Source organism: Petaurus breviceps, unplaced genomic scaffold, assembly GCF_028583685.1.
Source record: "Petaurus breviceps papuanus isolate PSGF00001 unplaced genomic scaffold, PetGlider_PUasm1.0 90903, whole genome shotgun sequence".
NCBI classification, from domain to species: Eukaryota; Metazoa; Chordata; class Mammalia; order Diprotodontia; family Petauridae; genus Petaurus; species Petaurus breviceps.
The window spans coordinates 199988-227363 of NW_027187376.1; the positions used below are offsets into that span (position 1 = coordinate 199988).

At 41.7% G+C, this 27376-nt stretch overlaps 2 protein-coding genes across 3 annotated transcripts in view; one reads left to right on the forward strand and one right to left on the reverse strand.

The window, feature by feature from the left end:
- CNOT9 (CCR4-NOT transcription complex subunit 9) lies at positions 1-27257 on the reverse strand. Its single transcript, XM_069075138.1, has 8 exons — positions 26816-27257; positions 19529-19708; positions 17878-17993; positions 15233-15342; positions 7259-7368; positions 3802-3900; positions 3541-3632; positions 1-2283 (listed from the first exon to the last, which is right to left on the reverse strand). The coding sequence occupies exons 1-8, from the start codon at positions 26837-26839 to the stop codon at positions 2115-2117; spliced, it is 900 nt and encodes a 299-aa protein (XP_068931239.1). The 5' UTR covers positions 26840-27257; the 3' UTR covers positions 1-2114.
- The window catches only part of USP37 (ubiquitin specific peptidase 37), a 51383-nt gene continuing 50427 nt past the window's right edge, over positions 26421-27376 (forward strand). The window contains exon 1 of one of the 2 annotated variants that reach the window (XM_069075135.1): positions 26421-26551. The gene's annotated coding sequence lies outside the window, so the exon portion shown is untranslated. The remainder of the gene's footprint in view (positions 26552-27376) is intronic. The other variant, XM_069075133.1, reaches the window with a different exon arrangement.

A 27376-nucleotide genomic window follows, 5' to 3' on the forward strand; every position in this document is an offset into this window, starting at 1 on the left:
TTACAAAACAGAAGCATGTTTTATTTCAATCCTGTTGGGATGAAAAAACACAAAATGGGATATTCTTTACATACATGAAATCAACCAACTTGCAAGGAATAATACCCATCTTTTCCCTGCCTCCTATATGGGGTTCCAAGGCTGGTTGGGAAGGGAAAATGGGGCAAGAGTTAAGACACTATTGGCACAGTAATATGGCCAATGCACCAAAAGACAGGAGAGAAGACAATTTCCCAGGAAGGAAGCCCTGGGCTTCAATTGCTTCCCCAGCAGAGGGGGAGTGGAAAACCTTTGGCTCAGCAAGAGTAAAGTTGGCAGGGATCAGGGTTCCCCTCATGGGCCTCCTCTCCTTGTAGATGACAGGCCAAATGGAGTCAGACAGCTCATGTAGCATATGATGCCTTTGGCTTTCTCAAACCCTTTTCTTCCTTGGGTTTGGATTATACAAAGCAGGCTTCACTCTCTCCCTTCTGGAAGGGAGTTGAGTTAGCGAGTATACAGAATCCAGCTCTGGATCTGGTATAATGTCTAACCAACCTACAATCTGACAGCGGTGGCTATGTTGCTTCTGAAGAGGCAGAGGCCAACCAATGAGGCCGGCTCCCTTTGTGAAAGTCGGCCTTAAAGAGCCCTTATGTTGGCAAAATCGCCTCGGGAACACTTTGTGAGCCTGGCCCTTGTGACTCTTCCACCCCACAAACTTGCACAGATACTTTAAACTATCTCAGATGGGAAAAATCACCAGTCCCTCCCTCTCTAGGGCTGGGGGATATTACCAACCCTATGTTGAGTAGGAATACGGAGGGGCCCTTCACCTGTCTGGGCATTAGGCTGAGGCTTCAAACTTATCACCAAAGTGGAAGGACAGCCACCTGGGCACAAGAGGCAGAGAGGGAAAGGGGTTTTTGTTTTTTTTTCACCGTATGAATAGGAAAATAATCTTTTAATGGCAACCCTGTAATTCTCAGACAAAAAGGGAATGTGCCAAGGGGGACAAAGGATCAAGCACATGGGGTCCCGCCCTTGATATCTGTATAAAGCAGACTCAGCCAGCTAATACTGATTCAAGTAGAACGATGAGGCGACAGGAGCTAAAGAAGTGTGCCCTAGAGCTGAGGATGGGGTCCTGAGGCTGGGCCCCTCCAACTCAATCCTCACCCTCTTACAAAGCATTCCAGGGAAAAAATCCAGGAAAACCTGGAGAATGTGGGCCAGGACTTTCTCCACATCCCCCAGTTCCAGGACAGTCTCTTACAGGAGGGGAACAGAAAGTGAGAGGGATGTGACAAGCCACAGCAGCTGAAGCCAGAAACAAGGCCTATCACTGGGGGGAAGGGGGGAGGGAGTTCCTTGTAACAGGAGGAGGCAGTGGGAGGAGAGAGGTGGGTGGGCAGGCAGCAGCACTTGAGTTAAGGGTTAGGAAGCAATGACAGTGGTGGGCTTTTACTGTCTTTCTCCCTTCTCACCCCCTCCCACCTTTTCCCTACCTCTAAACGGCTCAAAGCAGCTTATAACTGGCTTGCCAAAGGGGATGTAATTAATGCCTGGACCAACTTTTTAATTCAGCTCGTGTAGCTAAAAGACTTGTAAACAGTACCAAGTGACAATGTTTTGCTGAACATCTCAGTCTGTGCCCACTATTTACACCTCTCTCCTTGAGAGTAAAAAGAACAAAAAACACCACTGAGAGAGAGTGAAGAGACATGTCTCGAGTCTTACAGAAAGGCAAAAATGGGAAATGCCACATGGCTTGGTCCCAGGCATCCACCATGCCCTATGTTGCAGCTGCTGTTACTGTATCCCCTCCCTGTCAGAGAACAGGAGAATGCAGGGGAAGGGGGTGGTCTTGGGCATGCTGTATTACTGCTGGTGTCGCAACCCCCCCACCCCGGACTGTGAGGGGTGCTGGGAGAGGAACCTATTCCTTGGAGCAGCAGAATGAGGCCAGATTTTCAGGGTTGTCCAGGATGACACCCATATGCCTCAGTAGGGTTTGTCCCTTTTCTCCAGTGCAGTTTGGCGTTGAGGTCAGCGGTAAAACCTGAGCTGCTTTCCTCGATGGTTCTCCCTCCTTTTTCCCCAGGCTGGGGGACAGTGGGAGGGAATGGGGAAGGTCACTGAGGGGGCAGGGGGATGCCTCGGGGGTCGGTGACCTGGCCTTCCTGCAGGTTTTTCACCAGCTGTGCGAGCCAGCGCTTGGTGGTGGTGTCATCTTTGAGCACCTGGGCAAAGGTGGTATCTTTCAGCTGGTCAGGCAAACACTGCCTGAGTGCTTCACGAGCCCTATATCGGAGAACAACAACCAAGAGAACCACAAATGAGGCCACACTTACAAGACGGAACTGTGGCCTTGCCCACAAACACATGGGGTCTAGACCATCTACAGCTAGCTCAAATTGGCAACAAAACCAACCCCTGCACCATCCCCCTCCATCCCGTTCCTGGGCTCACCTGTGCCACCTGCCTGCTCCCCCACCCTTGTAGTTTGTTCCACTTCTGCTTACTTCTGAATTTAGGTATTTCAACAGAATGCTATTAAATTATGGAAGACATCATGTATCGTTCTATAGTTCTGATTTAGATTGAATCACCTATGGCCTTTCTGTACTAGTTTGGCTACGTAAATGTGGTACTAAAAGTTACTAGATTTTCAAACTCTTGCTTAAATAGATTAAATAAATTCAGCTGATGATCTTCCAAAGAAAAAACCTTTGGAGAAATGGCCAGGCTCTGTATGTTCCTATCCCACTGATTAGAGGCTGAATTAAGAATCAAATTGGAATCCCAATTTCCAGAGACATGCAAATGACCCTGTCAACTGTCCTGAGAATCTCTGACCATTTAGGCAAGGTCTTCATCGTGACTGACTAACTTAACAAAAACATCAGAACTTGCAGGTCAACATTTCTAATATAAACATTATCTGGATCCAAGAAAGAAAGATTCTGAAGCACAGTGAGGTGAAGTACTGCTTCCAGGATTTCTGAGGGAGATGTGGGACACAGCTAAGGAGATGGCTCATGAAGACACCAGCCAAGCTGGTCTTTCTAAATCAGTATCTTTCTCATCCTTCTGGGGTAATGAAAACTCCAAATCACAAAGACTAAAGTACATTTAGTCAAGGAAAGGCTAGTTGCTGATCACCTGCTATTTCAGATGTGGACTGTAGGAAGCATTTAGGCACAGATATCATGGGTTTTAAAATCAGTATTTCATATTTTTAAAAGTTACTCTGGGGGGTGGCTAGGCAGCACAGTGAGTAGAGCACCAGCCATGGAGTCAGGAGGACCTGAGTTCAAATCCAGCCTTAGACACTTAACACATAAATTAGTCATGTGACCTTGGGCAAGTCACTTAACCCCCTTCCCTGCTCCAAAAAGCAAAAAAAAAAAAAAAGTTACTCTGAAAGCTCTGAACTTAAAGTATAACTATATCCCTGATGATTTCACTCTGAGATATGGGGAAGTCATTGTTTACTAGTGTGGGCAATAATTTTGCTGGTTCTTTCCTTAATTCCTTACATATCCTATAAATATTTACCTGGGATTATCTGAAAGGCGAAGATAACATCTGACCACATGCTTCAGCAGACGAGCAGAAGGTTCCTTGGACAGCTGCAGGACCATCTTACCCTATTTCCCCCAAATTAAAAACAAAATATAGTAAATGCATTCTACTACTCAAAGTTTCCAAAGTGCTACTTCCAAATGGAGGCCTCACATTGGTTAGCTCCAATAAGGAAAGGAATAAGCTGTAGTCAACAGAATTTAAGTAAAAGGAATGATAGGCAAAGGACCTCACCAAGATCATGGCGACATGGGAGAACCGCTCATACGTCTGACATATATATGCCAATCCAGTGTCATCCAGGAGAATCTTCTGCAGGATGAATGTGGCAACCTGGTGTAAAACAAATTGAATGAGTCTAGTTTTGGGGGAAGCCAAATGTCTTCTAACACCTCCACGCCCTCTAAGAGTCCTGTTGGTTACAGAAAGGGATCAGATGGAGAACTTAGGGCTCCATATTTCAAGTGGAAGCAAAGAAGATACACAGCAATAGAGAGAGCTAATGCTAAATATATAGTTCAAGTTAACAGAGGCTATTGAAGGATGCTAGAGAGAGCTGACCTGAAGAGGTAGTTTTACACAATCATCAAGGACCCTACCAGGTTTGTTTGCTAGGAAGAATTACTCTAGTTTGAAGAAATTTGGTCTCAGGTCTTCAGGATTCAGTTAGGTCCCAGTGATCATGTCTAGATGAGGATATGGGAGAATGTGAATATTTTTATATTCTTAAAGATCTTCAGGAAATCAAATTCCTGTCAGGTTAAATCAAGTCCAAATTCTTCCTGTCTCAGATTAATAAACTCATCAAGACTTATGCAACTCAATTCAACAAGTATTTATTAAGTGCCCGAAAAAACAAGAAATAATCTCTTGACTCTAAAAACACGTTTATTCTTTGGAGGGTGAGAGATAGGATGACATTCAAACAGATAATACAATGTGACTTGAGGGCAGATAGAGCAATAACAACCAGGAGTATTAGGAGAGCCTTCCTATAAGAAGGGGCACCTGCACTGGATACTGAAGGAAATCAAGCACACTCAGCAACAGAGATGGGAACAGAGTGCCTTCCAGTTATTCAGGATAACTTGTGCAAAAGCAAAGAGAGGAGATATGGAATATCATGCAAAAGATGCAGCAAGCAGCCCAAAGTGCACAAAAGGGAGTCCTAGAAAGGAAGGCTTTAAATGCCAAGTGGATAAGTTTGTATTTTATCCTAGAGGCAACAGGGAGTCACTGAAGAGAATTTAGTAGAGGGACTGAATTGGAGGTTGGATTGGGGAGGCAAAAGACTGATGTCAGGGAAGAGTTCAACTAAGCCTGATCTATGCTGGAAGACAAAGAAGAGGGAAGTGAATGAGAGTAACATTATGCAATTAATAAGAATTGGCGGCTGACTGGAATGGGGATGAGGAGGGCATTGTCAAGGATAATGAACTGCAAGGTTTCATATATAGGTAAGCAGGAAGAAGTATTTCCTTCAATAGAAATAAGGAGGTTAAGGAAAGGGGCATTTAGGACTGAAGATGATGTATCAACTTGGGCATGGTGAATGTGACATGTACTGTAAGCAATTGCTGATATGGAACTGGAGCTTGAGAGAGATGAAGGATGGTCCAGAACTGTGATTTCATCAGTAAGGGGAACTACAGGCATGGAAATTCCTTTCTACCAATGTAGAACTACAACTTATCTTCAACTCCAGCCAGAGAAAGCTGGTTAGGGCACTGAGAGGTTAAGCTTGACAATGGTTACATAGGCAATATATATCAAAGACAGGATGGAACTCAAGACCTTCCTGCTTTTAATGTGGCATCTCCCAGGAAAGATGAAAGTACATATAAAGAGCTAGAATGATAACTGAATTCATGGGAGCCAACAACTCCACCAAGAAAGAGGGTCTATAGACAGAAGGCCTTTGGCAGACCCTTAATGGGGAAGACAAGAATAATGATGGGGCAAGAGAGGTTGAAGAGGAATATGTACAAGCAATAGAAAAACCACCAAGAAAGCAGTGGTACAAAAGTTGGAGGAAGAAAGATCCAGGAGAAAAGGGTGGTCAACTGCAGAAGTCAAGAATGTGTCCTGACAAAGACCAGACTTAATAATGAACAGACTGCAGGTAATCTTGGAAAGAACAATTTCAGACAAGTGGGTTAGTAAAGCCAGACTGCAGTGAGCTGAGAGTAAGAAGTGGAGCCAATAAGTATAGAAAATTTCTCCCCCTTAATGATTGTGGTTGTAAAATAAAGGAGAGATATGGGGCAAAAACTTGAGGGAACAGAAAGGTCAAAATTGAGTTTCAGGATAGAAGAAAATGAAATGTTTAATAGGCAGCAAGAAAGGAGATAATAGATGAGGCAAGACTGAAGACAAATGATGAAGGGATAAACTCCCACAGAAGACAAATGGAGATGAACTCATCAAGGTCCCGGTTTGCTAATGATACAATGAGGGTTCCAGAAAGCTCAATGCAAGGGGAGGACAGAAGGAAGAGGCTAGGAACTCTACTGCCACATAAGCAGTCAGACTAAAATACTTGGTGAATTAAAGTGAATACTTCTAAGGTCTTCAGTATTAATAGAGAAGGCAGTGTGATAAAATTGAAAGGGTACTACTATTCCTGGGAACAAAAACAACTGAGTTCTGGCATTTACTTGGCAAGTTACAACCTCTTTGAGCTTTAATTACTTCATCTGCAAAATGGGAATAATACTAGCACTATATCTCATAGAGCTGTGAGGAAAATGCTTCATGATCTTTGAAGTATTGTGTAACTAAACTGATATTATAACAGCAAACTGATCATTATACACAACTTTACAGAAAGTATGTCACTAATCCATTCTCCTTTTAGTTTTTTTATTCAATTTAAATACTCTAATGCCTTTAAGCATCCCTTAAAGGTCTATTTTCTAGCATAAGTTATTCTCACCATTCCCCTTTTAACCTGTTCCAATTTACAGGGATTTAAAATCGGAAGAAACCTTGGAGAAAATCTAGTTCCACAGCCTTCCCATTTAAATAAATAAGGAAGTCGTGGCTCAGAGAGGAAGTCATTTGCCCAAAGTCATAAAGGTGGTAAAGTACAAGAGATTTAAAGGGTCATACTATGATAAATAGCAATGTAAACAAAAAAAATTCTTGAAAAACAACCACCCACTGTAAGATGGTTAGAATTATATATCCTTTCTCAAACCCAAGTGGGTCATATACCTGGAAAAGTTCCGCAATGAAGTTCCCCTGCCTTTTAACTCTAATTTATTTCAACTCAATACTTAGACAAAGATCTGAACTTCAGAATGGCCTTTTCCAAATGGGTCCTGGGAAGGTATAAGGTACCCACTCCAGCTATGCAGACTCGGGGAAAAGGTGCTTACAATAATTCCTCACTCAAATTCAATAAGGAAGGGAACTTAATAACAGTAATAATTCGGCAAGGATAAAAGAATGTTATTCTTTGGAGTCATCTATCATGAATCAAAGCATGTCTTTTACTTAAATGAATTACACCAAAGAAGAAAAAAAATGTTTTTCTTTCAAAGTTGCAAAAGGTTAAGTTTAAACATGTTCCATAAGAGGTCCCAAAACTCTGAACCACTTAGAATAAAAAGACATAGACATAATGAATAAAGGTCCTAATGCCCAAGAACCGAAATAATGAGAATCTAATTAAACTAAAAGCACATACCGTTTTGGAAAGTTCACTTCCAGATTCCATAATGCGCAAACATAAAGGGATAATTTCTGTCGTCAATAAGAAGTTGATTACTTCTTGTTCATCTGTTTTGACCAGGGCCCCTAAAGAAAAGAATTATGGACAAATGCACTTTATTTTCAGAGAGTGTTTCCACTTAAAAACCACCCTGAATTGCTTGCCCAGTTGGTTGGGGGAGTACAAAAGCCATAAAACAGAATCAAGGTCAAAATTTCAGTAGCTGTGGTTTGTATCTAAGTGGAGATTAGATTCCTACTGTCCTAATGATTACTAAATAGGGAAAAAAAAGAGTAGGCTGTTAGTCGCCTGTCAAATCAAAAGTGAAGCTCCTGGGAACACTTTATATTGCCAGTGTTGCCATGGCACTGGTTCATCACTTGGTTGTCAACTAAATCAGACCTTACAAAAGAGAGCAGTGACCTAACTTTCCCTGGAATTTCTTATGAGTTGCAGTTAAGAGAAGAAAATGCTGCTCTATAGCCCTAGGATGTATCTGGTTGAAAAAAAAAGAGGTCATTCTGAAACTAGTCCTTTAGTGGGCATGAGTTTCTTTAGATACAACAACTATTTATTTAGCTGGTCTCTACCAAAGAACTCACCTTTTCAAGGCAATGTGATATAGGAGAAAAAAGTACTACCTGAAAGTTTGTTATTAATAACTGTGACCACGGGCATTAGACAACCTCTAAGGTTCTTTGGACTTCTGGCCTGAGCAACACAAGAGGTCAGTGATATTGTCCTAATATTCTATATAAGGAATCTGAGCCCTGGAGGGCAAGCACCTGCCTCAGGTAACATACTGGAAAATGTGCTGGACCATATGTCTAAAGTACACACTTTCCCTTCCTAAAACAATAGCTCATAGGGAGGTAGCATTTATTGGAACCAAAAACAAATCGGCAAAGACTACCATTACCAATGACTACATTTCCATATTACATTCCACAAAAGATTATAATCATAGTTGAAGTCAACACTCAATCTCTATGACTCCTAAGCCATGAGAGATGGACCCTCAAACATTACTTATTAGAGTGATCTGGCAAGCTCAGTTTCTTTGAAAACATTTATGACAGGGGAAGGAATCAGTCTAACAGTGCTGCTCTGAATGCTCTTCTTCTTCTAACCTTTCATAAAAACATCATTACACTACAACAGGTTGAGAAAGAAGCAAAGTACAGATAATTAGTGATTTTTTGTCCAGGAGACACTCTGACATTTAAAAGGCTAAATTAAGTAGTTTTTAATAGCTCTGAAGCAGAAGTGTTTGATTTGGAAAGTATTTCCAACTGATATAACATCAGGGTACGGAAATCTCAAACCAACATTTACTAGTAGTGTATGAATCAATGAACAGTCATATCTTAAAAGGGCAAAAAGGTTAGCTATGTTTTTGAAATATGAATCCTAGAAAGTAAGCTATTCTTGACTTTAAAGGTATAGGGCCTTTCATAACTCCTTTTAATATTGGTTTATACCTCTGTAATGATAATAGAAATTTGAAGATCTTCCTTGTCCCTTCATAAGCCTAAGTTGAACTGAAGGACCTTTCCTGATTTGGAAATACACTCTGCTCCCCAATAGGCTGCATGTGCTCACCTGGAGCCTGTAGCAGGAGGTTTGTTTTTCAGGAAGGCACAACTTTTGTTACTTTGGAGTCACGTGGGTAACGAAGCTTGTGATGTTCTCTGACCCTGGAGAAAGCTATAGATACCTCTGAGGCAAAGTTTTGCTTTGGGGCTCACTTTGGGAAGAGCTGTGTGATTTGGCCAGATGAGGCTCTGAGCAGCTGTTGAGGCCCCTGGCTTTGAAAACCCAGATGTTGGTGCTTCTCTCTCTCTGGTGACTAACTAGGTATGAATGTAATGGTCAGAGAGTTAGAAGCCTTGTCTACTGAACTGTTATTTTCTCTTGTAACTTCTGTTTGTATTTTCTGAAGTTCAGGGTGCTGACTTTTTCCCCTGAATGAGGTAAAAGATATATGTTTGATTGATTAAAGTAAGATTGTTAACCCTTTTTGAGTTGCTTTCCTTTAGAAAAGCAGATCAAAGAACCTGTGCTAGCAGCCATCCTGGGTATGCTAGGGTGCTTGCTGCTACAACCTCTGTTTTAACAAATTTTCCCTGGTCAGTAATTAAATTGCCCTCATAGTCTTATAATACTGAAGTATGAATGAAAATACCCCCAATAAAAGAAGCCTTCTATAGTCAATTTTCTTGTCTAACATTAGCTAAGAACATTACAGGCGTCACAAATGAAATTCCAAAAAACTGAAAAAGAAATCATGTTGGAGAGATCCACAAAAGTTGCCGAAATCCTTTTACTACCTAGAGACTGAGACAGAAATGGCCTATCTTATTTTCTGGTGGAGACAAAAGCATTCAATGAATACCCTAGCAATTTCCTCCATATAAAACAGTAAGTAGAAGTCTAGATACACTAACTTGAGGATTGTGTGCATTTGGTTTTATATAGGAGAAATCAGCCCCAGAATCAGAGAGTGTGTGTGTTGTAATAGTAATGGCATTTGAAGATTCCCCTGTATTGGCCTGGTTTTTGGTTTGATTGTGTTAAAAGTGGGATGGACTTGTTGATGTGAAAAGAGAGTGCTGAACTGGGAGGAGCTGGTGACGCAGATTTGGAGAGACAAGAGAGAGAGGCAGAAGAATTTTTTGGAAGCAGCACCTATGGAGGCAGAGAGAGACTGAGAGGATTGCTGAGGGCCACTTTGAATTGCCCAGGACTTTGAGAGCTGCCGAGGACTGAGGAGACATGGCTGTTTTGATGTTGTTTTGCCAGATTTGTCCACTGGTGAAGGACAGTGCTATTGTTGCAGGAGTCTGGGAACCTTTCTGTTGGTTAAGAGCTCCTGAGACTGTTCTGCAGACAGAGAGTGAATACTGTCCACTGGTGAAGGACAGTGCTGTTATTGCAGGGGTCTGGGAACCTTTCTGTTGGTTCAGAGCTACTGAGACTGTTCTACAGACAGAGAGTGAATACTGTCCACTGGTGAAGGACAGTGCTGTTATTGCAGAAGTCTTGGAACCTGGTTGTTGGTTCCGAAGCCCTGAAGAAGGATTTTCTTGTTGTATGTTTACAGAAATCCTGGAGGAAGGTTTTGCTAATGTTTTCAGGGTAAGTCCTAGGACTGTTCTGCAGACAGAGAATGAATTGATGAAGAGACTGGCAATGTATCTTGTGGCCTTGCTAAGCTTTGTCTCCCCAGGAACAAAGATTGCTGAGAACTTGCCTGTGTCAAGATGAAGAAAAGACCTCCATTTGGGTATTAAGTGCTGTGCTTAAACTTGTTGTAACTCTGGGGTAGATTCAATTGTGATCCAGGGGTGGGGAACTTTTGACCTTTTGTGTTCTATGATTGAACAAATGAATGTACTTTACTTATGATTGGAAACTAATCTCCATTTGAGAAGAGGGGCTTTGTGATGGACTAAATGAAGGTACAGCCTAGGGGTGGAGTAGTATTTAGGGACTTTGTAATTGATTGAATTATTGTAAGGTCCTGGGGTGGGGTAGTACTTAGAGATTATTTAATCACACTTAGTAAATGCTGTATTTTGAATGATGTCTTATTTTGATCTTCTCTGTTCTTAATTTGTCACTGAATAAAATGGAAAGCACCTATGCTGGTATTTTGAACCTTGGGAAGTGACCTTTGCTTGGCATTATATTACATGTGTGTGTATCTAGAAGGGAGAACAAAATAAACTATATTCCCCAAAGATTACCTCTGATCACTTAACTGAATCCCATTGCTACAACCCTTCTTCCTAGTCCCCACAGTTGAGAGTTTTCTCTTTTATACATGTGTTGACTGTACTCCTACAAGGATGGTGTCTTTTTTTTTTTTTTAAAGCAATTGGGGTTAAGTAACTTGCTCAAGGTTACATGGCCAGTTATTTTGTGTGGATGTTAAGTATCTGAAGCCAGGACTGAACCCAGGTCTCCCGACTCTGGAGCTGGTGCTCTTACTGCACCACCTAGCTACCCTGGTCTTTTCTTTTTTAATCAAATGCTTTATTAACTTCTGATTTATTTCCACAAGATTTTGAGTTACAAATTTTCTCCCCATTTTCCCCTACCCACCACCCAAAATAGCAATCCCACTAGAAAACCCCTCCTCCAGTCTGCTCTCTCCCATATCTTCTTCCATCCCCCCTCCAACTTCCAGGTAGGGTACGGTGGATCTCTATGCCCCAGTGCCTGTATCTCTTATTTCCCAGTTACATGTAAAATAATATTAATAATAGTATATATATATATATATATATTAAACATTTGATTTTAAAACTTTGAATTCCAGATTCATTCCCTTCCTCCCTTGTCACCCACCCTTATTGGGAAGATAAGCAATTCAATATAGGTTGTACACAAGTAGCTATGCAAAACATTTCCATAGTGGATATATTGTAAAAGACTGACTATATTTCCCTCCCTCCTATCCCACCTCCCACTTGTTCTATTCTCTACTTTGATCCTGTTCCTTTTCAAAAGTGGGTGCTTCCAACTTCCCTCCCCCCTGCCTGCCCTCCCTTCCATCATCCCCCCTCTCATCCCCTTCCCTCCTACTCTCCTGTAGGGTGAGATACCGTATTTAGTGTGTATGTCATTCCCTCCCTAAGCCAAATTCAATGAGAATAAGGTTAACTCATTCCATTTTGCCTTCCTGTTCTTCCCCTCCATTGTGACCATATTCCTCTCTCACCTCTTAATTTCACCTTTTAATTATCATCCCTTCCTATTAAATTGGTCCTGTGCCTTTGTAATATAATGCCAAGGAAAGGCAACTTCCCAAGGTTCAGAATACCAGCATAGGTGCTCTCCATTTTATTCAGTGATAAACCAAGAACAGAGAAGATCAAAACATGACATCATTCCAAATACAGCATTTACTAAGCGTGATTAAATAATCTCCAAGTACTACCCCACCCCAGGACCTTCCAATCATTCAATCAATTACAAAGTCTCTGTTCTAAATACTTCTCCACCCCTAGGCTATACCTTAATTTAATCCACCACAAAGTCCCTCTTCTCAAATGGAGATTAGTTTCCAAACATAAGGTCAAAAGTTCCCCACCCCTGGATCACAATTGAATCTACCCCAGAGTTACATCAAGTTTAAACACAGCACTTAATACCCAAATGGAGGTCTTTTCTTCATCTTGACACGAGGCAAGTTCTCAGCAATCTTAGTTCCTGGGGAGACAAGGCTTAGCAAAGCCACAAGATACATTGCCAGTCCCTTCATGAATTTATCCTCTGTCTGTAGAACAGTCCTAGAACCCCTGAACACATTAGCAAAGCCCTCTCCCAGGATTTCTGTAAACATACAACAAGAAAATCCTTCTTCAGGGCTTCTGAACCAACAGAAAGGCTCCCAGACCCCTGCAACAACAGCACTGTCCTTCACCAGTGGACAGTATTCATTCTGTCTGCAGGACAGTCTCAGGGCTTCTTAGTGAACAGCCAGGTTCCAGGACTTCTTCAACAACAGGACTGTCTTTCACCAGTGGACAAATCTGGCAAAACAACATCAAAACAGACAGACAAAGTACCAGCGAAACAGCCATGTCTCCTCAGTCCTTGGCAGCTCAGGGGGCAGGTCTCAAAAGTCCAGGGCAATTCAAAGCGGCCACCAGCAATTCTCTTAGTCTCTCTCTCTCTCCACGAGGTGCTGCTTCCAAAAAGATCTTCCGCCTCTCTCTTGTGTCTCCAAATCTACGTCACCAGCTCCTCCCAGTTCTCGTCTCTCTTTTCAAGTCAACAAGTCCATCCCACAGGTGGGATTAACAAGCTCTGGGTTTTAACATAATCAATTTGAAAAACTAAGCCAATACAGGGGAATCTTTAAATGCCATTACTATCACAGCCTTCTATGTATACCTGTACACATATATACACACATTCACATATCTATCCATGTCCATATATCCTCCTTATATAGACACACACACCACACACACACACACTTCTATTCCCTTCAACTATTCTCATACTAAGAAAAGTTTCATCAGTTACAATTATTGTTTTTCCATGTAGGGATGTAAATAGTTCAACTTTGATATGTTCCTTATGATTTCTTTTCCCTATTTACCTTCTCATGCTTCTCGTATCTGAATATCAAATTTTCTATTCCACTCTGGTTTTTTCATCAAGAATGCTTGAAAGTCCTCTATTTCATTGAATGACCATATTTTCCCCTGAAACATGATACTCAGTTTTGCTGGGTAGGTGATTCTTGGTTTTAATCCCAGCTCCTTTGATTTCTGGGATATCATATTCCAAGCCCTTCTATCCCTCAGTGTAGAAGCTGCCAGATCTTATGTTATCCTGATTGTGTTTCCACAATATTAAAATTGTTTCTTCCTGGCTGCTTGTAATATTTTCTCCTTGATCTGGGAATTCTGGAACCTGGCTATAATATTCCTAGGAGTTTTCTTTTGGGCATCTTTTTCAGGAGGTAATCAGTGGATTCTTTCAACTTCTATTTTGCCCACTGGTTCTAAAACATCAGAGCAATTTTCCTTGAAAATTTCTTGAAGGATGATGTCTAGGTTCTTTTTTTGAGTATGACTTTCAGGTAGTCCAATAATTTTTAAATTACCTCTCCTGAATCTATTTGAAATATCTATATCATAGATATTTCACATTGCCACATCATTTGTTTGATCTGTTTAACAGTATCTTGATTTTTCATAAAATCACTAGCTTCCATTTGTTTCAATCTAATTCTGAAGGAATGATTCTCTTCAGTGAGCTTTTGAGATTCTTTTTCCATCTGGCAAATTCAGCTTTTTAAGGCATTCTTCTCCTCATTGCTTTTTTGAACCTCTTTTGCCATTTGAGTTAGTCTATTTTTTAAGGTGTTATTTTCTTCAGTCAGGTTGTTGACTCTCTTTTCATGATTTTCTTGCATCGTTCTCATTTCTCTTCCCAATTTTTCCTCCACTTCTCTTATTTGGTTTTCAAAATCCTTCTTAAGGTCCTCTATGGCCTGTAACCAGCTTGTATTTTTCTTGGAAGCTTTTGGTGCAAGAGTTCTGACTTTGCTGTCTTCCTCCTGTTCCATGCTTTGGTCCTTTTTATCCCCAAAATAGGAGTGTAAAGTTGGGTTGCTCTGTTTGCTTTGCTTCCTTTGCCTGCTTATGTTGCCACTCATTTTACTTGACTTTTGGGCTTTTTGCCACAGTAGGACTCTGCCACCAGACAGGGCAGCTTAGTCTCAAACGCTGGGGTTTTCTCAGCTGCCGAAGGTATTAGTTGGGTGCCCTCTCTGAAGCTTCCACACATTCTGGCAAGCTGGTTGCACACCCCAGGACCTCCACCCTCTCACTCTGTCTTTAGTATGCATTTGTTGATAATTCTGGAAACCGCCACAGCTGCTTGTGATCCGAAGTCCCTCTAGCCGGCTGCTGGTCAGGCTGCCCTGGGGCTAAACCTCCGGCTTGAGAGGTGCTGGGCTCAGCTCCCAGAGCACTGCACTGGCCATTTCCTGCCAACCTGCTGGGCTGTCCTCAGTGGGAGGTTGGCTTCTCTGTGTCATTTTGTGGGTTCTTTGATGCTGACTAGGCGTATGACCTCTCTTGAGTCACCTAACCTTTTTCAATCTCAATTCAAGTCAAGAAGCATTTATTGATTGTCTAATATGTGTCAGGCCCAGGACGGTCTTTCTTGACAACATCTGGAAACGTATAGCCCCATGGCTACATTATAAAATATTAATCACTTATATAGAATAGCTAGTTCCAGTTTCTCAGAATGGTGTGTGATAAGTGGCCCATATGATTTTCCCTTTTGTTTATTGCCAGAAACAGACAATCTATAAGACTGAAATGAATACTGAGTGAATAAGCAATGAGGCAGAAAAGAACTCATACCACCTATTGAGAATGATGGTCTTAGGCTTCCAAAAGACGTTCAACAACTTACCAATAACTCCAAGGCTGGTGAGACGAAGATATTCAAATGGACGAGTCTTGCTGACCGTGTGCAAAAAGGGATATAAGAAGAGGGGGATGTGGGCTGCAAGAAATGCTGACCTTGGAAAGAAAACAATTATGTTCAGAGTTCATGTTGTCTATTTCTAATATTTAAAGATGACCAGGTAATTGTTTCTACTATGTATTGGCCTCTGACTATTGTAAGAATAGTTTTTTTGGTGACAAATCTGTTTCACCTTTTATTAGGTTGACCCAATGGATAAGTGAATGCATACGTCATGCTGTTCACAGCACATGTAACCATAATTTAGAAAAGGATCAATTTTAAATAAAATTTCAAGTCTATTTGTTTTAAATTTTTTTTTTCACATCATAAAAGACTGTTAAATAGTCAGAAGATTCTCACTGATATCCTCCCTCACCTCAGATTATGACAAATACTTTTAAGAATAGTCAGGTAAAGTTTAAACCAGAGCAAAGGACTAAGCCTATTCTTTCCAGGTTTATTTGCTACACAGTTCTGTGCAAATTCATTCTTGATTCCTTGTAAGAACTATTCAGATATTCTTAATATTCTTTAATATCCTTGCCTTTTGTGCTCTTTTTTGTTACTCCATCTTGGAGAGAGAGAATCAGTCCTTGGTACCCTTTGTCAACTGTGAGTGCTCCTCAAGGCTATGTCTTACCTCTCTTTGCCCTACATTTTCTTAGAGAAATCATCTATTCTAATTGCGTTAGATACTGCCACTGTGAAGACATACGTATCTATGTATATACTACCCCTCCCCCATCTTTCCTGTGAGTCTAGTAGGACTTCTACCTAGACATCCCACTGCCACATCAAGTTCAACATGTCTAAAACTGAAGCCATCTTCCTTCCACACCTGGCATGGTTCTCCTCCTAGCTTCCCTATTTATGCTGGCTGACATTATCCTCCTAATCACAAAACTTGAATAATTCTTTTATTCTTTCCTTCTTTTTTACCTTCATTTATATATATATACATATATATGTATATGTATACATATAAATACAAATATAAATTTTTTTAAATTTAAAATGTTAATTTTTTACATTAACTGTTTTTCTGAGTCTCCATTGTAACATTATATGAACACATATACATATATTAAAAACGCACCTGATTACTTAACTCTTTCTGTGGCCACCACTGTAGGTCAGGTTCTTATTACCTCTTGCTTATGTTATTTTAATAGTATCTCAACTAATCTCTCTCCTTTCCAACACTTCTTTCAGATAGCTGCCACAACAATATTCCAAATGCATAGTTCTGACCAACTCATACATTTTCTCAAAAACAAACAAATCAGCAAACCATAAGTGACTTCCTAATGACTACAGGATAAAATACACAGTCCTTCATCTATCATGTAAGACTCTTCAACAATCTGGCTTCAATGTAGTTTTCTACATTTCACACTCCTCTTACCACTCTCTATAATCAGCGAAATAGCACTCCAAACAGTTCCTTGTCCCCTCCTAGAATCTGTGCAGGCTTACCGCCCATGTCTGAAATGTATTCCTCATCACCACCTATTCCTTTAGGGCCTACTCTAAGGCACTTTCTCCATGAAGCCTTCTCTGTTCTCCCCAAGTAAAAATATTATCTATTTTGTCTTTATGTTCTACATTTTATCATAGTGATTTGTGTGCATCCTATTCCTCTAATTTAAGGTTCTTGATGGTACCATTTTTAAAAATACTTTGTATGTCTAGTATTAGCATAGGTAGAAGGCACTTAATAAAGGTTTGCTGAATTTATTTTAATTTGCAATTGAGTAATGCAACCAATGCTTAGCTATAAACAGGGTGGTTAAAATGGAATTTTCCACGAATGGAAATACTAGAACCAGTTCCTAAGATTATCAGCAAACACACAAGAGCTTTAAAATAATTTAATTTTTTAAACACAACACACAAAGGTTATCATCAATACAATTTTCTAATTTTGTATATCATATAGGTATATTCTGATCAACAAAGGCAGTTAAGAGTCATTATTCTCCGCGCCCCCCCCCACTTCCCCCGCAATGTGGACATGGTCCATATTTGAAAATAATCTGTAAGCAATGTCAAGTTTTTAAAAAATTAAATTTAAAATGTTTTATGAATTTTTAAAATATCACCTGTTTCTGAATGTCCCTTTTCTTCTTCTTTTACTCATCTCTTCTAACAACTCCCCCCCCCGCTTCCATAAAAAAGAAATAAAAGCCATTTGGCAAGTTAAACCAACACATTAAGAGAGTCTGACAGTATATGCAATGGACCTTAACCTTTGCAAAGGGAGGGAGATTTATTTTCTCATCACCAGGCAGCTAAGTGGCACAGCAAACAGGGTGCTGGGCCTAGAGTCGGGAAGACTTGAGTTCAAATTTGCCTTCAGACACTTACTGGTTATGTGACCCAGGCAAATCATTTAACCTTTGTCTGCCTCAGTTCCCTCAACTGAAACAGGGAAAATAGTACCAACCAACCTAACAGTTAGCTATTAATATTATTACTATTACTTCTTCTGGACATCAATTAAAAAAAAAAAACAACCCACCCATGCAAATCAACCCTCATCCCCCAATTAAGCATAATTTAAATCCCATTCCATCCAAAGCATTTACCTGGTTTCTGGGTGTGATGCCACGCATTGCAACAGTGCCAAAGCATTGCAAACTCTGTTAGACTGATGTGCAGTCAAGGTAGGTGGATTGATAGATGGGTAAATATTTACAATTTCCTAAAAATGAAATGGCACTAGGTCAACAGGAAATGCTTGGTTACACCTTAAATGCATGGTTCTGAAGGCCTGAAGAAGTCCTGGTTACCTTTACCCTATGATAGTCAGCCCCAAAAGATACCTGCACCTTGCACTGTTCAAATTTGCAGAGCAGGACAGCAAATTCTGTCAAGCCCTTGCCCTGCCCTCCCCATTCCTCTCCACTTTAGTTTTACCCCACAGCTTTCTGCTAGGCCACAGACCTTAAAACCTGGAGTCTGTGCATCTCCCCTCTAGAAGGCAACATGGTAAAGTGGAAAAAGTGGAAGAAGTCAGAAGACAGGGATTCCAAACCCTCTTACAAATGTTATCTGATATATACTGCTTGTATGGCTTCAGGCAAGTCACTGAACCAGCCTAATCTGTCGAAGAAGTGGACTGGACCAGGCACCTCTAGAATCCCTACAAACCCCAGATTTTTAAACCACAACTTAAGTAACCAGGACCTTTGTCTCTTTATTTAGAGGAATATGTAATTACCAATCTTTGGGAATCCCTCCACCCCCACAAACATTTAGATCAAAATACAAATCAATTAAGTGATAACTTTAAAATGTTAATTGATTTTGAGATTAATGAATAGACTTTTTAAATGCAAAGTTTCTAAATGATTTCATCAATAATCTACATGGGAGGGGCGCCTAGGTGGCACAGTGAGTACAGCACCAGCCCTGGAGTCAGGAGGAGCTGAGTTCAAATCCGGCCTCAGACATGAACACTTACTAGCGGTGTGACCTTGGGCAAGTCACTTAACCCCAACTGCCCTGTCCCCCTTCCCCCAAACAAACAAAAAAAATCTATATGGGAACTGGTAGCAAAGTCAACCACAGTACTGCTTGCTATTATTCTAAATTTAGGCATAAAGAAATATACTCTAAGCTACAAACAAAAAGAGACAAGATGAAATACAGATGTTCACAAATAATGTGGAGATACTCAGTACTATGCTTATGACTTAATTACTTCAATAATTGGAACTCCAGAATAGAAGGAAAAAATAACAAAGAATGCTTTGAGGATTATTTGGTATAGGAAAATAATCTACCTGATGGATTTGAAAGTCTGAAGATAAATTTTCTGGAACTTCATGCAACATTTTAAGGGAAGGAGAGCTAATTTGGAAAAACTAAAGCATAGAGAAGTTCTCCATGTTCTCTCTCACTACTTCTAGACTATTTTAGAAGCTTTCCCCATATCCTATTTCTCAACAAGGACCCCGTGGCATCAGATAACCATTTTAAAATACACAAGTTTGCTTTCCTTCCATTCTGCATTAATAACTTCTTCAGGTCTCCTGCTTCTACTAGCATATACATGTACTCTTGTTCTTAGGTGTAAGAAAGCAGCTTATGAACTCACTCTTATTACCAACCCTCTTTGAGTTGCCATGAAAAATCACCTGGTGAATCATGGCAGACACCCTCCTTATTCATTTAGGAAATGCTGAGAGATAGGTGTGAACAAGACTAAATTGCCACTGTCCCATATATACTTACCTGTAAGAGAGCTGCAATAGTACCAAAAGAGTGCCACAACATGGGAGCAAGGTCAGGAACAGATTCACGCTTTTTACTCAGCTCCAGAAGAGCATTTTCCCTTGTCTCTGGACTGGACAGCTCATTGATCCACTGATAGATCTTCTCTCTATCCACTTGGGCCAATGCTGTGGGCACAGGCTTAAAGGGCAAAAGCAAACATAGAAATGAAGTTTCATTAATGCCCAACTGTTCATAGGAAACAAACTTAGATGCACCTGATTCAGTACTTAAGTTGAAGGGAAGTGTCAACTGGCTGGTCTGAATCATAACTGTTAGAGTAGCAGTGTGACCTTGGCAAAGACTTCTCAGTCCTCATCTGTGAAATAGTGGAATGAGAGGTTGGAAAAAGTCATTTCTAAGGTGCCACCTAGCTATAACATTCTAAGCTACTTCTCATACCTATTGAAAACATAGGACTGAAGAGTGAAACTGATTTATCCTGAAGCAAAATTAAGTCACTGACAGACTTAGAAAAGATATACTTTTAGATTCCCATCTACTCCTTTCCCCAACATGAACAACTTGTATAAATAGATACCCTGGATACAAATGGGAAGCTCAATATCATTTCACAGGCCTTTGCCAAAGGAACCACAAAGTGCTCTGCTAAATGGACTGAAACATCAGGGAGCTCCGACTTTGGATTCTTTAAGTGCTTTGGTATGGACTATATCTTATAACTGAACAGTGATGATCCTTATGGAATCACCCACTCCTAAAGCAAACAACCTTGGGGAAGCAGGCCTCTTCTTTTTCCAACAGCTAATAAAAGCACTTGCCCTTTCTACACCACCATAGATAGGCCCTGAACTCAAGAGCAAAAGACAACTTAAAAAGTTATTTTTAGAAAATTGCCCCCCATTATGGGGATAGGGTACAAACTGATTTAGATCCATGAGCTTAAAAGCTCAGAAATGAGTTAGGATTTCAAGTAAAAACTTTCACTTCAATCTTTAGCTTTATGTTGAAAATAGAAGAAAAATGAAATCATTCATCTGGGTGCTTACCATACTAATGCAGAATCTGAAAGTACAACTCAAGAAAACATCTCATGCTTCGAACTAAGAGAAATTTAAAACCTGCTTTACTGTGCTTTTGTATCCCTATTTTTCTAAGTTGTAAAACACATGAATGTGATTTTTAATTATTATGCCTTTTTTTTTTGGAGGGCAATTGGGGTTAAGTGACTTGCCCAAGGTCACACGGCTAGTTTATGTGTTAAGTGTCTGAGGCCAGATCTTAACTCAGGGAGTCCTGATTCCAGAGCCGGTGCTCTATTCACTGCGCCACCTAGCCACCCCAATTATTATACCTTTCACAAACACACATTTAGATGATTCATTTTTCTGCACATGAAGAAATACAGAGTCATTAACTGGTACATTTTTTTCAAACTTAACAAAGCTTGGGCACCCCAAATCACTTTTACTAATAAAGGGAAAGAAGGAAGAAGAGAAGAGAAAGGTTGTGTGATGTTGAGTGGAAGGGATTTTTTTATTTTTTAAAAAAGATTACATTAAGGATTTACAATTCAAATATTGCAATTTTCTTTTTCCATAATAGTCTAGCTTCTGCAAGACTGGTGAATATGTTTGGTTACTTGATTTAATTAGAACATTTTGCCTTATAACAGAAACATAAATTAATCCAGGATTTCCAACCACTATCACTCAACCTAGATCCAACTGATGAATGGTTAAAGAACATGACAGAAACAATGTACCTTGTATGTTACAGTACAGTTTTCAGTTAGAGACAAGGAAATAGGAGAACTACTGTGATCTAGACCAAAGCATGACAAGTTTGCTTAGGACCTAAGAGTCAAATAAAGTTTGCAGCTTTCAAAGAAAGGAAAATAAAAAGTAAGGGGAAAAGTCAGTAATTTTAGCAAATTACTGTTTCCAAATCTCAGAATAAGTGCAAGAGTCAGTGTGTATCTATAAAAGGAGCTCAAAGAATCCTCAGCAGAAGACTGAAAGAGAGCAATGAGTAGCATACTGGACACTAGCACTTTGTGGGGCAAGTAAGTCTAAGTCTAAGTCATCTCCTACACTCTGGGAATTCAAGAAGCCCCAAGTAAGTCCCGGCGCTGCTTGTATACTAAGAGGCACTGGTGCTCCTGGCCGCTTCTAATCAAATTATCTTTGCTCTTCTTTGCTATTATAAAAACAGGAGCAACAGATTCATTTTATAAATGAAAGAAATCTCTCTCGTCTACCCAGAAATGGGCAACAAAAAACAAAACCTCATTTACCCAGAAACGTATCATTAGCAAAGACATCTCATCAACATTCTCAAATAAAACTTAAGAATAAATGTTTCTTGATTCCATAATCACAAAGTAATCAACTATCACCATAAAACTGTGCGTATGCGGCTGAATACATAAAGGTGGTGGTTTTGTTTTCCAACAAATACAAATTTGTGGTTAAAGAAAGAGTGCAACCAAGTGAGAATATTCTGGTACTCTTTCCCAGGCTATAAAATATGGACTTGGGTAGCAACCAAACAGTGACACTTGGATCTGTAGAACACAGTTCTTTTAAGGAAATACCAAGAGTGAAAAAAGTGAGTTAGATCACTTATCACTGTACTACCTACCTCTGTAAGGTAGTAACAAACATGCATTATTACTCCTAAAAAGTTATTTAGAGGAACAATCAAAGAGGTTAAGCAACTTGCCTAAGATCTTAAGAGAAATCAACAAAAGAGCTAAATTGAAAGCAGTATATTTCTAGAGAAATACTGTTTTCCAAAAAGGGGGAAGGGGCTTCTTTTGGGAAAATAACACCAATTATAGGCTATACTTGAGTGTCATACAAGCTATATCTCAGGGGAAAAGTACAGCATACTTTTAAATAAACTAATGTTTTTCATTATGGTAATTTTCCTGGGACAGAAGATTTATACTTCATACAGTACACCGGCCAGGAATTTACCACAACTGTCTACCTAATGATTTATTTTTCTCCTTACAGCAATTCATTCAGACTGCCTACTAAGGTTTGGAGGGGCCCTTCTTCGCACAGTACCATATCCTTGCTACTGAAGTCCTATGTCTAGAAGAACAGGAGTTCTGCCATTAACTTGCTGTAAGATCTCAGACAAGCTACTCAATCTTTTTTTTTTTCATTTTTCAAATGCTTTATTAACTTCTGATTTACATCATTCATTTCTTCCAGATTTTGAGTTACAAATTTTCTCCCTATTTTTCCCCTACCCACAGCCCCAAAATAGTAGTCCCACAGGATATCCCCCTCCTCCAATCTGCTCTCTCCCATATTTTCTCCCTTTCAACTTTTCCAGTGGATCTCTATGCCTCAGTGCCTGTATATCTTATTTCTCAATTACATGTAAAATAGTATTAATAATAGTGTGTGTGTATATATATATATATTTAAACATTTGATTTTAAAACTTCGAATTCCAGATTCATTCCCTTCCTCCCTTGTCACCCACCCTTACTGGGAAGATAAGCAGTTCAGTATAGGTTGTACATGTGTGGCTAATGCAAAACAATAACATAGTAGATACATTGTAAAAGACCGACTATATTTCCCTCCCTCCTATCCCACCTTCCACTTGTTCTATTCTCTACTTTGATCCCATCCCTTTTCAAAAGTGGGTGCTTCCAACTTCCCTCCCCCCCAACCTACCTTCCCTTCCATCATCCCCCCTCTCATCCCCTTCCCCCCTCTACTCTTCTGTAGAGTGAGATACCTTATTTAGTGTGTATTTCATTCCCTCCCCAAGCCAAATTCAATGGGAATAAGGTTGACCCATTCCTTTTTGCCTTCCTATTCTTCCCCTCCATTGTAACCATTTTCCCTTGCCTCTTCTATATGAGATAGTTTACCCCATTCTGTCTCTCCCCATCTCCTTTCATTATATTCCTCTCTCACCTCTTAATTTCACCTTTTAGGTATCATCCCTTCCTATTAAATTGGTCCTGTGTCCTCTATGTATACCTGCAAACATATATACACACATTCACATATGTATTCATATGCCCATATACCCTCATATATAGACATATATATTTCTATTCCCTTCAACTATTTTCATACTGAGAAAAGTTTCATCAGTTACAATTATTGTTTTTCCATGTAGGAGTGTTAATAGTTCAACTTTGATAAGTTCCTTATGATTTCTTTTCCCTGTTTACCTTCTCATGCTTCTCTTGCTTCTTGTATCTGAATGTCAGATTTTCTATTCAACTCTGTTTTTTTCAACAAGAATGCTTGAAAGTCCTCTATTCCACTGAATGACCATATTTTCCCCTGAAACATGATACTCATTTTTGCTGGGTAGGTGACTCTTGGTTTTAATCCCCGCTCCTTTGACTTCTGGGATACCATATTCCAAGCCCTTCTATCCCTCATTGTAGAAGCTGCCAGATCCTGTGTTATCCTGATTGTGTTTCCACAATATTCGAACTGTTTCTTCCTGGCTGCTTATAATATTTTCTCCTTGTTCTAGGAATTCCAGAACCTGGCTATAATATTCCTATGAGTTTTCTTTTTGGGGTCTTTTTCAGGTGATCGGTGGATTCTTTCAACCTCTATTTTGCCCTCAGGTTCTAAAACATCAGGGCAGTTTTCTTTGAGAACTTCCTGGAGGATGATTTCTAGGTTCTTACTGTGATCATGGCTTTCAGGTAGTCCAATAATTTTTAAATTATCTCTCCTGGATCTATTTTCCAAGTCAGTGGTTTTTTCCATGAGATATTTCACATTGCCTTCTATTTCATTTGTTTGGATCTGTTTAACAGCATCTTGATTTCTCATAAAGTCATTAGCTTGGATTTGCTCCAATCTAATTTTGAAGCAATGATTCTCCTCAGTGAGCTTTTGAGATTCTTTTTCTATCTGGCAAATTTGTCTTTTCAAGGCATTCTTCTCCTCATTGCCTTTTTGAGCCTCTTTCGCCATTTTCCTCAGTCAGGCTGTTGACTCTCATTTCGTAATTTTCTTGCATTGTTTTAATTTCTCTTCCCAATTTTTCCTCCACTTCTCTTGTCTGCTTCTTAAGGTCCTCTATGGCCTGTAACCAGCTAGTAGTTTCCTTTGAAGCTTTTGGTACAGGAGTTCTGACTTCACTGTCTTCCTCCTGTTCCATGCTTTGCTCCTTTTTGTCCCCAAAATAGGAGTCTAATGTTGGAATCTTCTGTCTGCTTTGTTTCCTTTGCCTGGTCATGTCGCCCCTCAGTCACCTGGGCTTTTTGCCACAGTAGGACTCTGCCACCAGACAGGGGAGCTTTTGTCCCAAATGCCGGGGTTTTCTCAGCTGCTGGAGGTATTAGATGGGTGCCCTCTGTGAGTTCTCCACACGCTCTGGCAAGCTGGACACACATCCCAGGACATCCACCCTAGACTGCAATCCAGATCCAAAAAGGTTAAAGCAAGAGCTATTACCCCTCAGACTGGTGCTGGGTCCCCCTACACTTTGCAGACCAGGAGCTGAAGCTGCCATGTGGCTCTGGCTGGCTGTGCTGGCCTCTCAGCGGCTTCTTGCCCCGGGGGCAAAAGCCATGCATTCCCATTTACTGGGTCCCAAAGTCCAGAATGCACTGACCTCTCACTTTGTCCTTCACATCTGTGTGTTGATAAATCTGGAAACAGCCACAGCTGCTGGTGACCTGGAGTCCCTCTGGGTCAGGCCCTCCCTGGGGCTAAAACCTCAGTGTGGGGCTGGGCTCAGCTCAGGGCTGCACTGGCCAATTCCTGCGGGCCTGCTGGGCTGTCCTCAGCAGGTTAGCTTCTCTGTGTCATTTTGTGGGTTCTGCAGCTCCAAAGTTTGTTTAGAGTCCCCTTTTTACATGGATTGGGGAAGTTGGAAGCCAGAGCCACAGGGAAGTCCTGCTTCTATTCCGCCATGTTGACTCCTCAAGCTACTCAATCTTTCTGAGCCTAATCTGTAAAATGGTAGTAATTCACCACATATTTATGAAGCAACAACTACGTGCAAGAAGGGGCAGCTAGGGCAGCATGGCTTGGAGTCAGGATGACTCATCTTCCTGAGTTTAAATCTGGCTTCAGACACTTACTAGCTGTGTGACTGGGCAAGTCACTTAACTCCATTTTCCTCAGTTTACTTATCTGTAAAATGAGCTGGAGAAAGAAATGGTAAACTATTCCAGTATCTTTGCCAAGAAAACCTCAAATGGGGTCAAAGAAAAGTCGACAGGACTGAAACAACTGAACAACAACAAAATGTGTAAGGACCAGTGTTGGGCATTTCAAAGGGGAAAAAAAGGAAACAGTTCCTGTCATCAGGGGGTTTTAGGCTCCCCCTAAGAGAGAATTCCAGATGAATACAAAGTAATAGGAGGGAAAGGATCAGGAAAGAAAATTCCTGGGTGGAGAAGAGGGGGGAAAGGACCTGAACTGAGCCTTGATTTCAAGGGGTTTCAAGAGGAGATGAGAACGTTCTAGGAAAGGGAGGAAAACAGTTGCAAAGGTGAAGAAGCGGGATATGGAAAGTCACATACAGCAAGCAAGCCTGTTCAGTTCCGAGTGGACTGAAGGTGAGGGGAGTGCAGGCTGCAGGAGGCTGGAGCACAGGTCTCAGTCTCCCTATAGAGGAAGGCAGGACACAGTGGAAGGGGGACAGAGGCAGCCAACAGCGAAGCGGAGAGTGACCTCTTGAAGGCTAACGCAGTCCTCCCGTAAGAAGCACCCCGAACCCGGGTGGGGGCACTCGCGTGAGCGCAGCTGTTGGCAGAAGGAGCCCAGGCAGCAGGGCGGGGGGCTGCACACCTGCGGGACCGGGGACACAGGCCTGGGGTCCAACAGAGTGGGAACGCGCTGATGCCTCTGGAGGGGCAGGGAACAACGTCATGAAAACGCAGGGAGGAGACGGCACGACGGCAGGCGAGGCAGGCCGGGAGTAGCCGGGCTCTCCAGCGCCGGGCGGCATCCAGGAAGCCGGGACCGGGCCAGCCCCCCGGAGGCCCCTGCCCTCTAACGGGAGACACAACAGGTCCGGCCATCCCCGGGACGAGCTGGGGGGAGGGAGTCTCGGCCCGGCTGCACCCAATGGGAGGCCAAGAGGCGGAGACAAATTGAGTGAGGGGGCCGGAGGCAGGGGGGGAGGGGTGGGAAACAAGTTTTGTGGAGGGCCGCAGACGGCTCCCCGGCAGGGATAGCGCGGCTGACACGAGGAAGGCAGAGGCGCTGGGGTGGAGGCCAAGCCTGGGCCCGGGGACCTGGGGGAGCGACGGAGGCTGCTCCCGTCGCCACTTACCGCGGCTGTCGCCAGGCTGTGCATCTTGGGAGCGGCTCCTACTCGCTTGCCGCTGCCGAGCGCCCTGGCTCCCCGTTCCCGCTTCAGCAGCCCCGACGAGAAGCGGCGGCCACCGCCATCCGCCCGCCGCTGGCTCCGCCCCCTCCACCCTCTGACCCTTGACCCCGCCCCCACTCTCTGGGGGGGGCCTCAGTGTCCGCTCCCGCCTGGCTCTAGTGCCTGGCGAAGGGGAGCTATCCAGAGCTAGGTCCTGTTCCCAGCCCCGCCCCTTATCTCGGTTGTGGGAATGATCGCCACCGCCCTTCGCCGTTTCTGAGCACAGGGCTGGTATCCCAGAGACGGGGATGGGCCCTGTCCCACCTAGAGAGGCGGGAGAAGGGAGGAAAAAAAATAAGAGTGAGATATTTTGCTCTCACCCCCACGCCCAATGGGCGAGGAGGGCGCATGCGTAAGGAGCACCAGGGAGCTGCTGGGTAGAAAATGAGTCACTGGAGGAAAGTGGACGGGGCTGAGGTTGAGCTGCGCAGGCGTGGCGGGAGGCGGGTTGCAGCTGCTCAACAT

What these genes read in the sequence shown, in the direction of transcription:
- CNOT9 (XM_069075138.1), bottom strand. Translation starts at nt 26,839, where the DNA reads ATGCACAGCCTGGCGACAGCCGCG. An exon ending in CACCAGCCTTGGAGTTATTG is followed by an intron (nt 7,369 to 15,232) that starts GTAAGTTGTTGA and finishes TCTTTTCTTTAG; the next exon opens with GGGCCCTGGTCAAAACAGAT. An exon ending in CGCCTTTCAGATAATCCCAG is followed by an intron (nt 2,284 to 3,540) that starts GTAAATATTTAT and finishes TCTCCGATATAG; the next exon opens with GGCTCGTGAAGCACTCAGGC.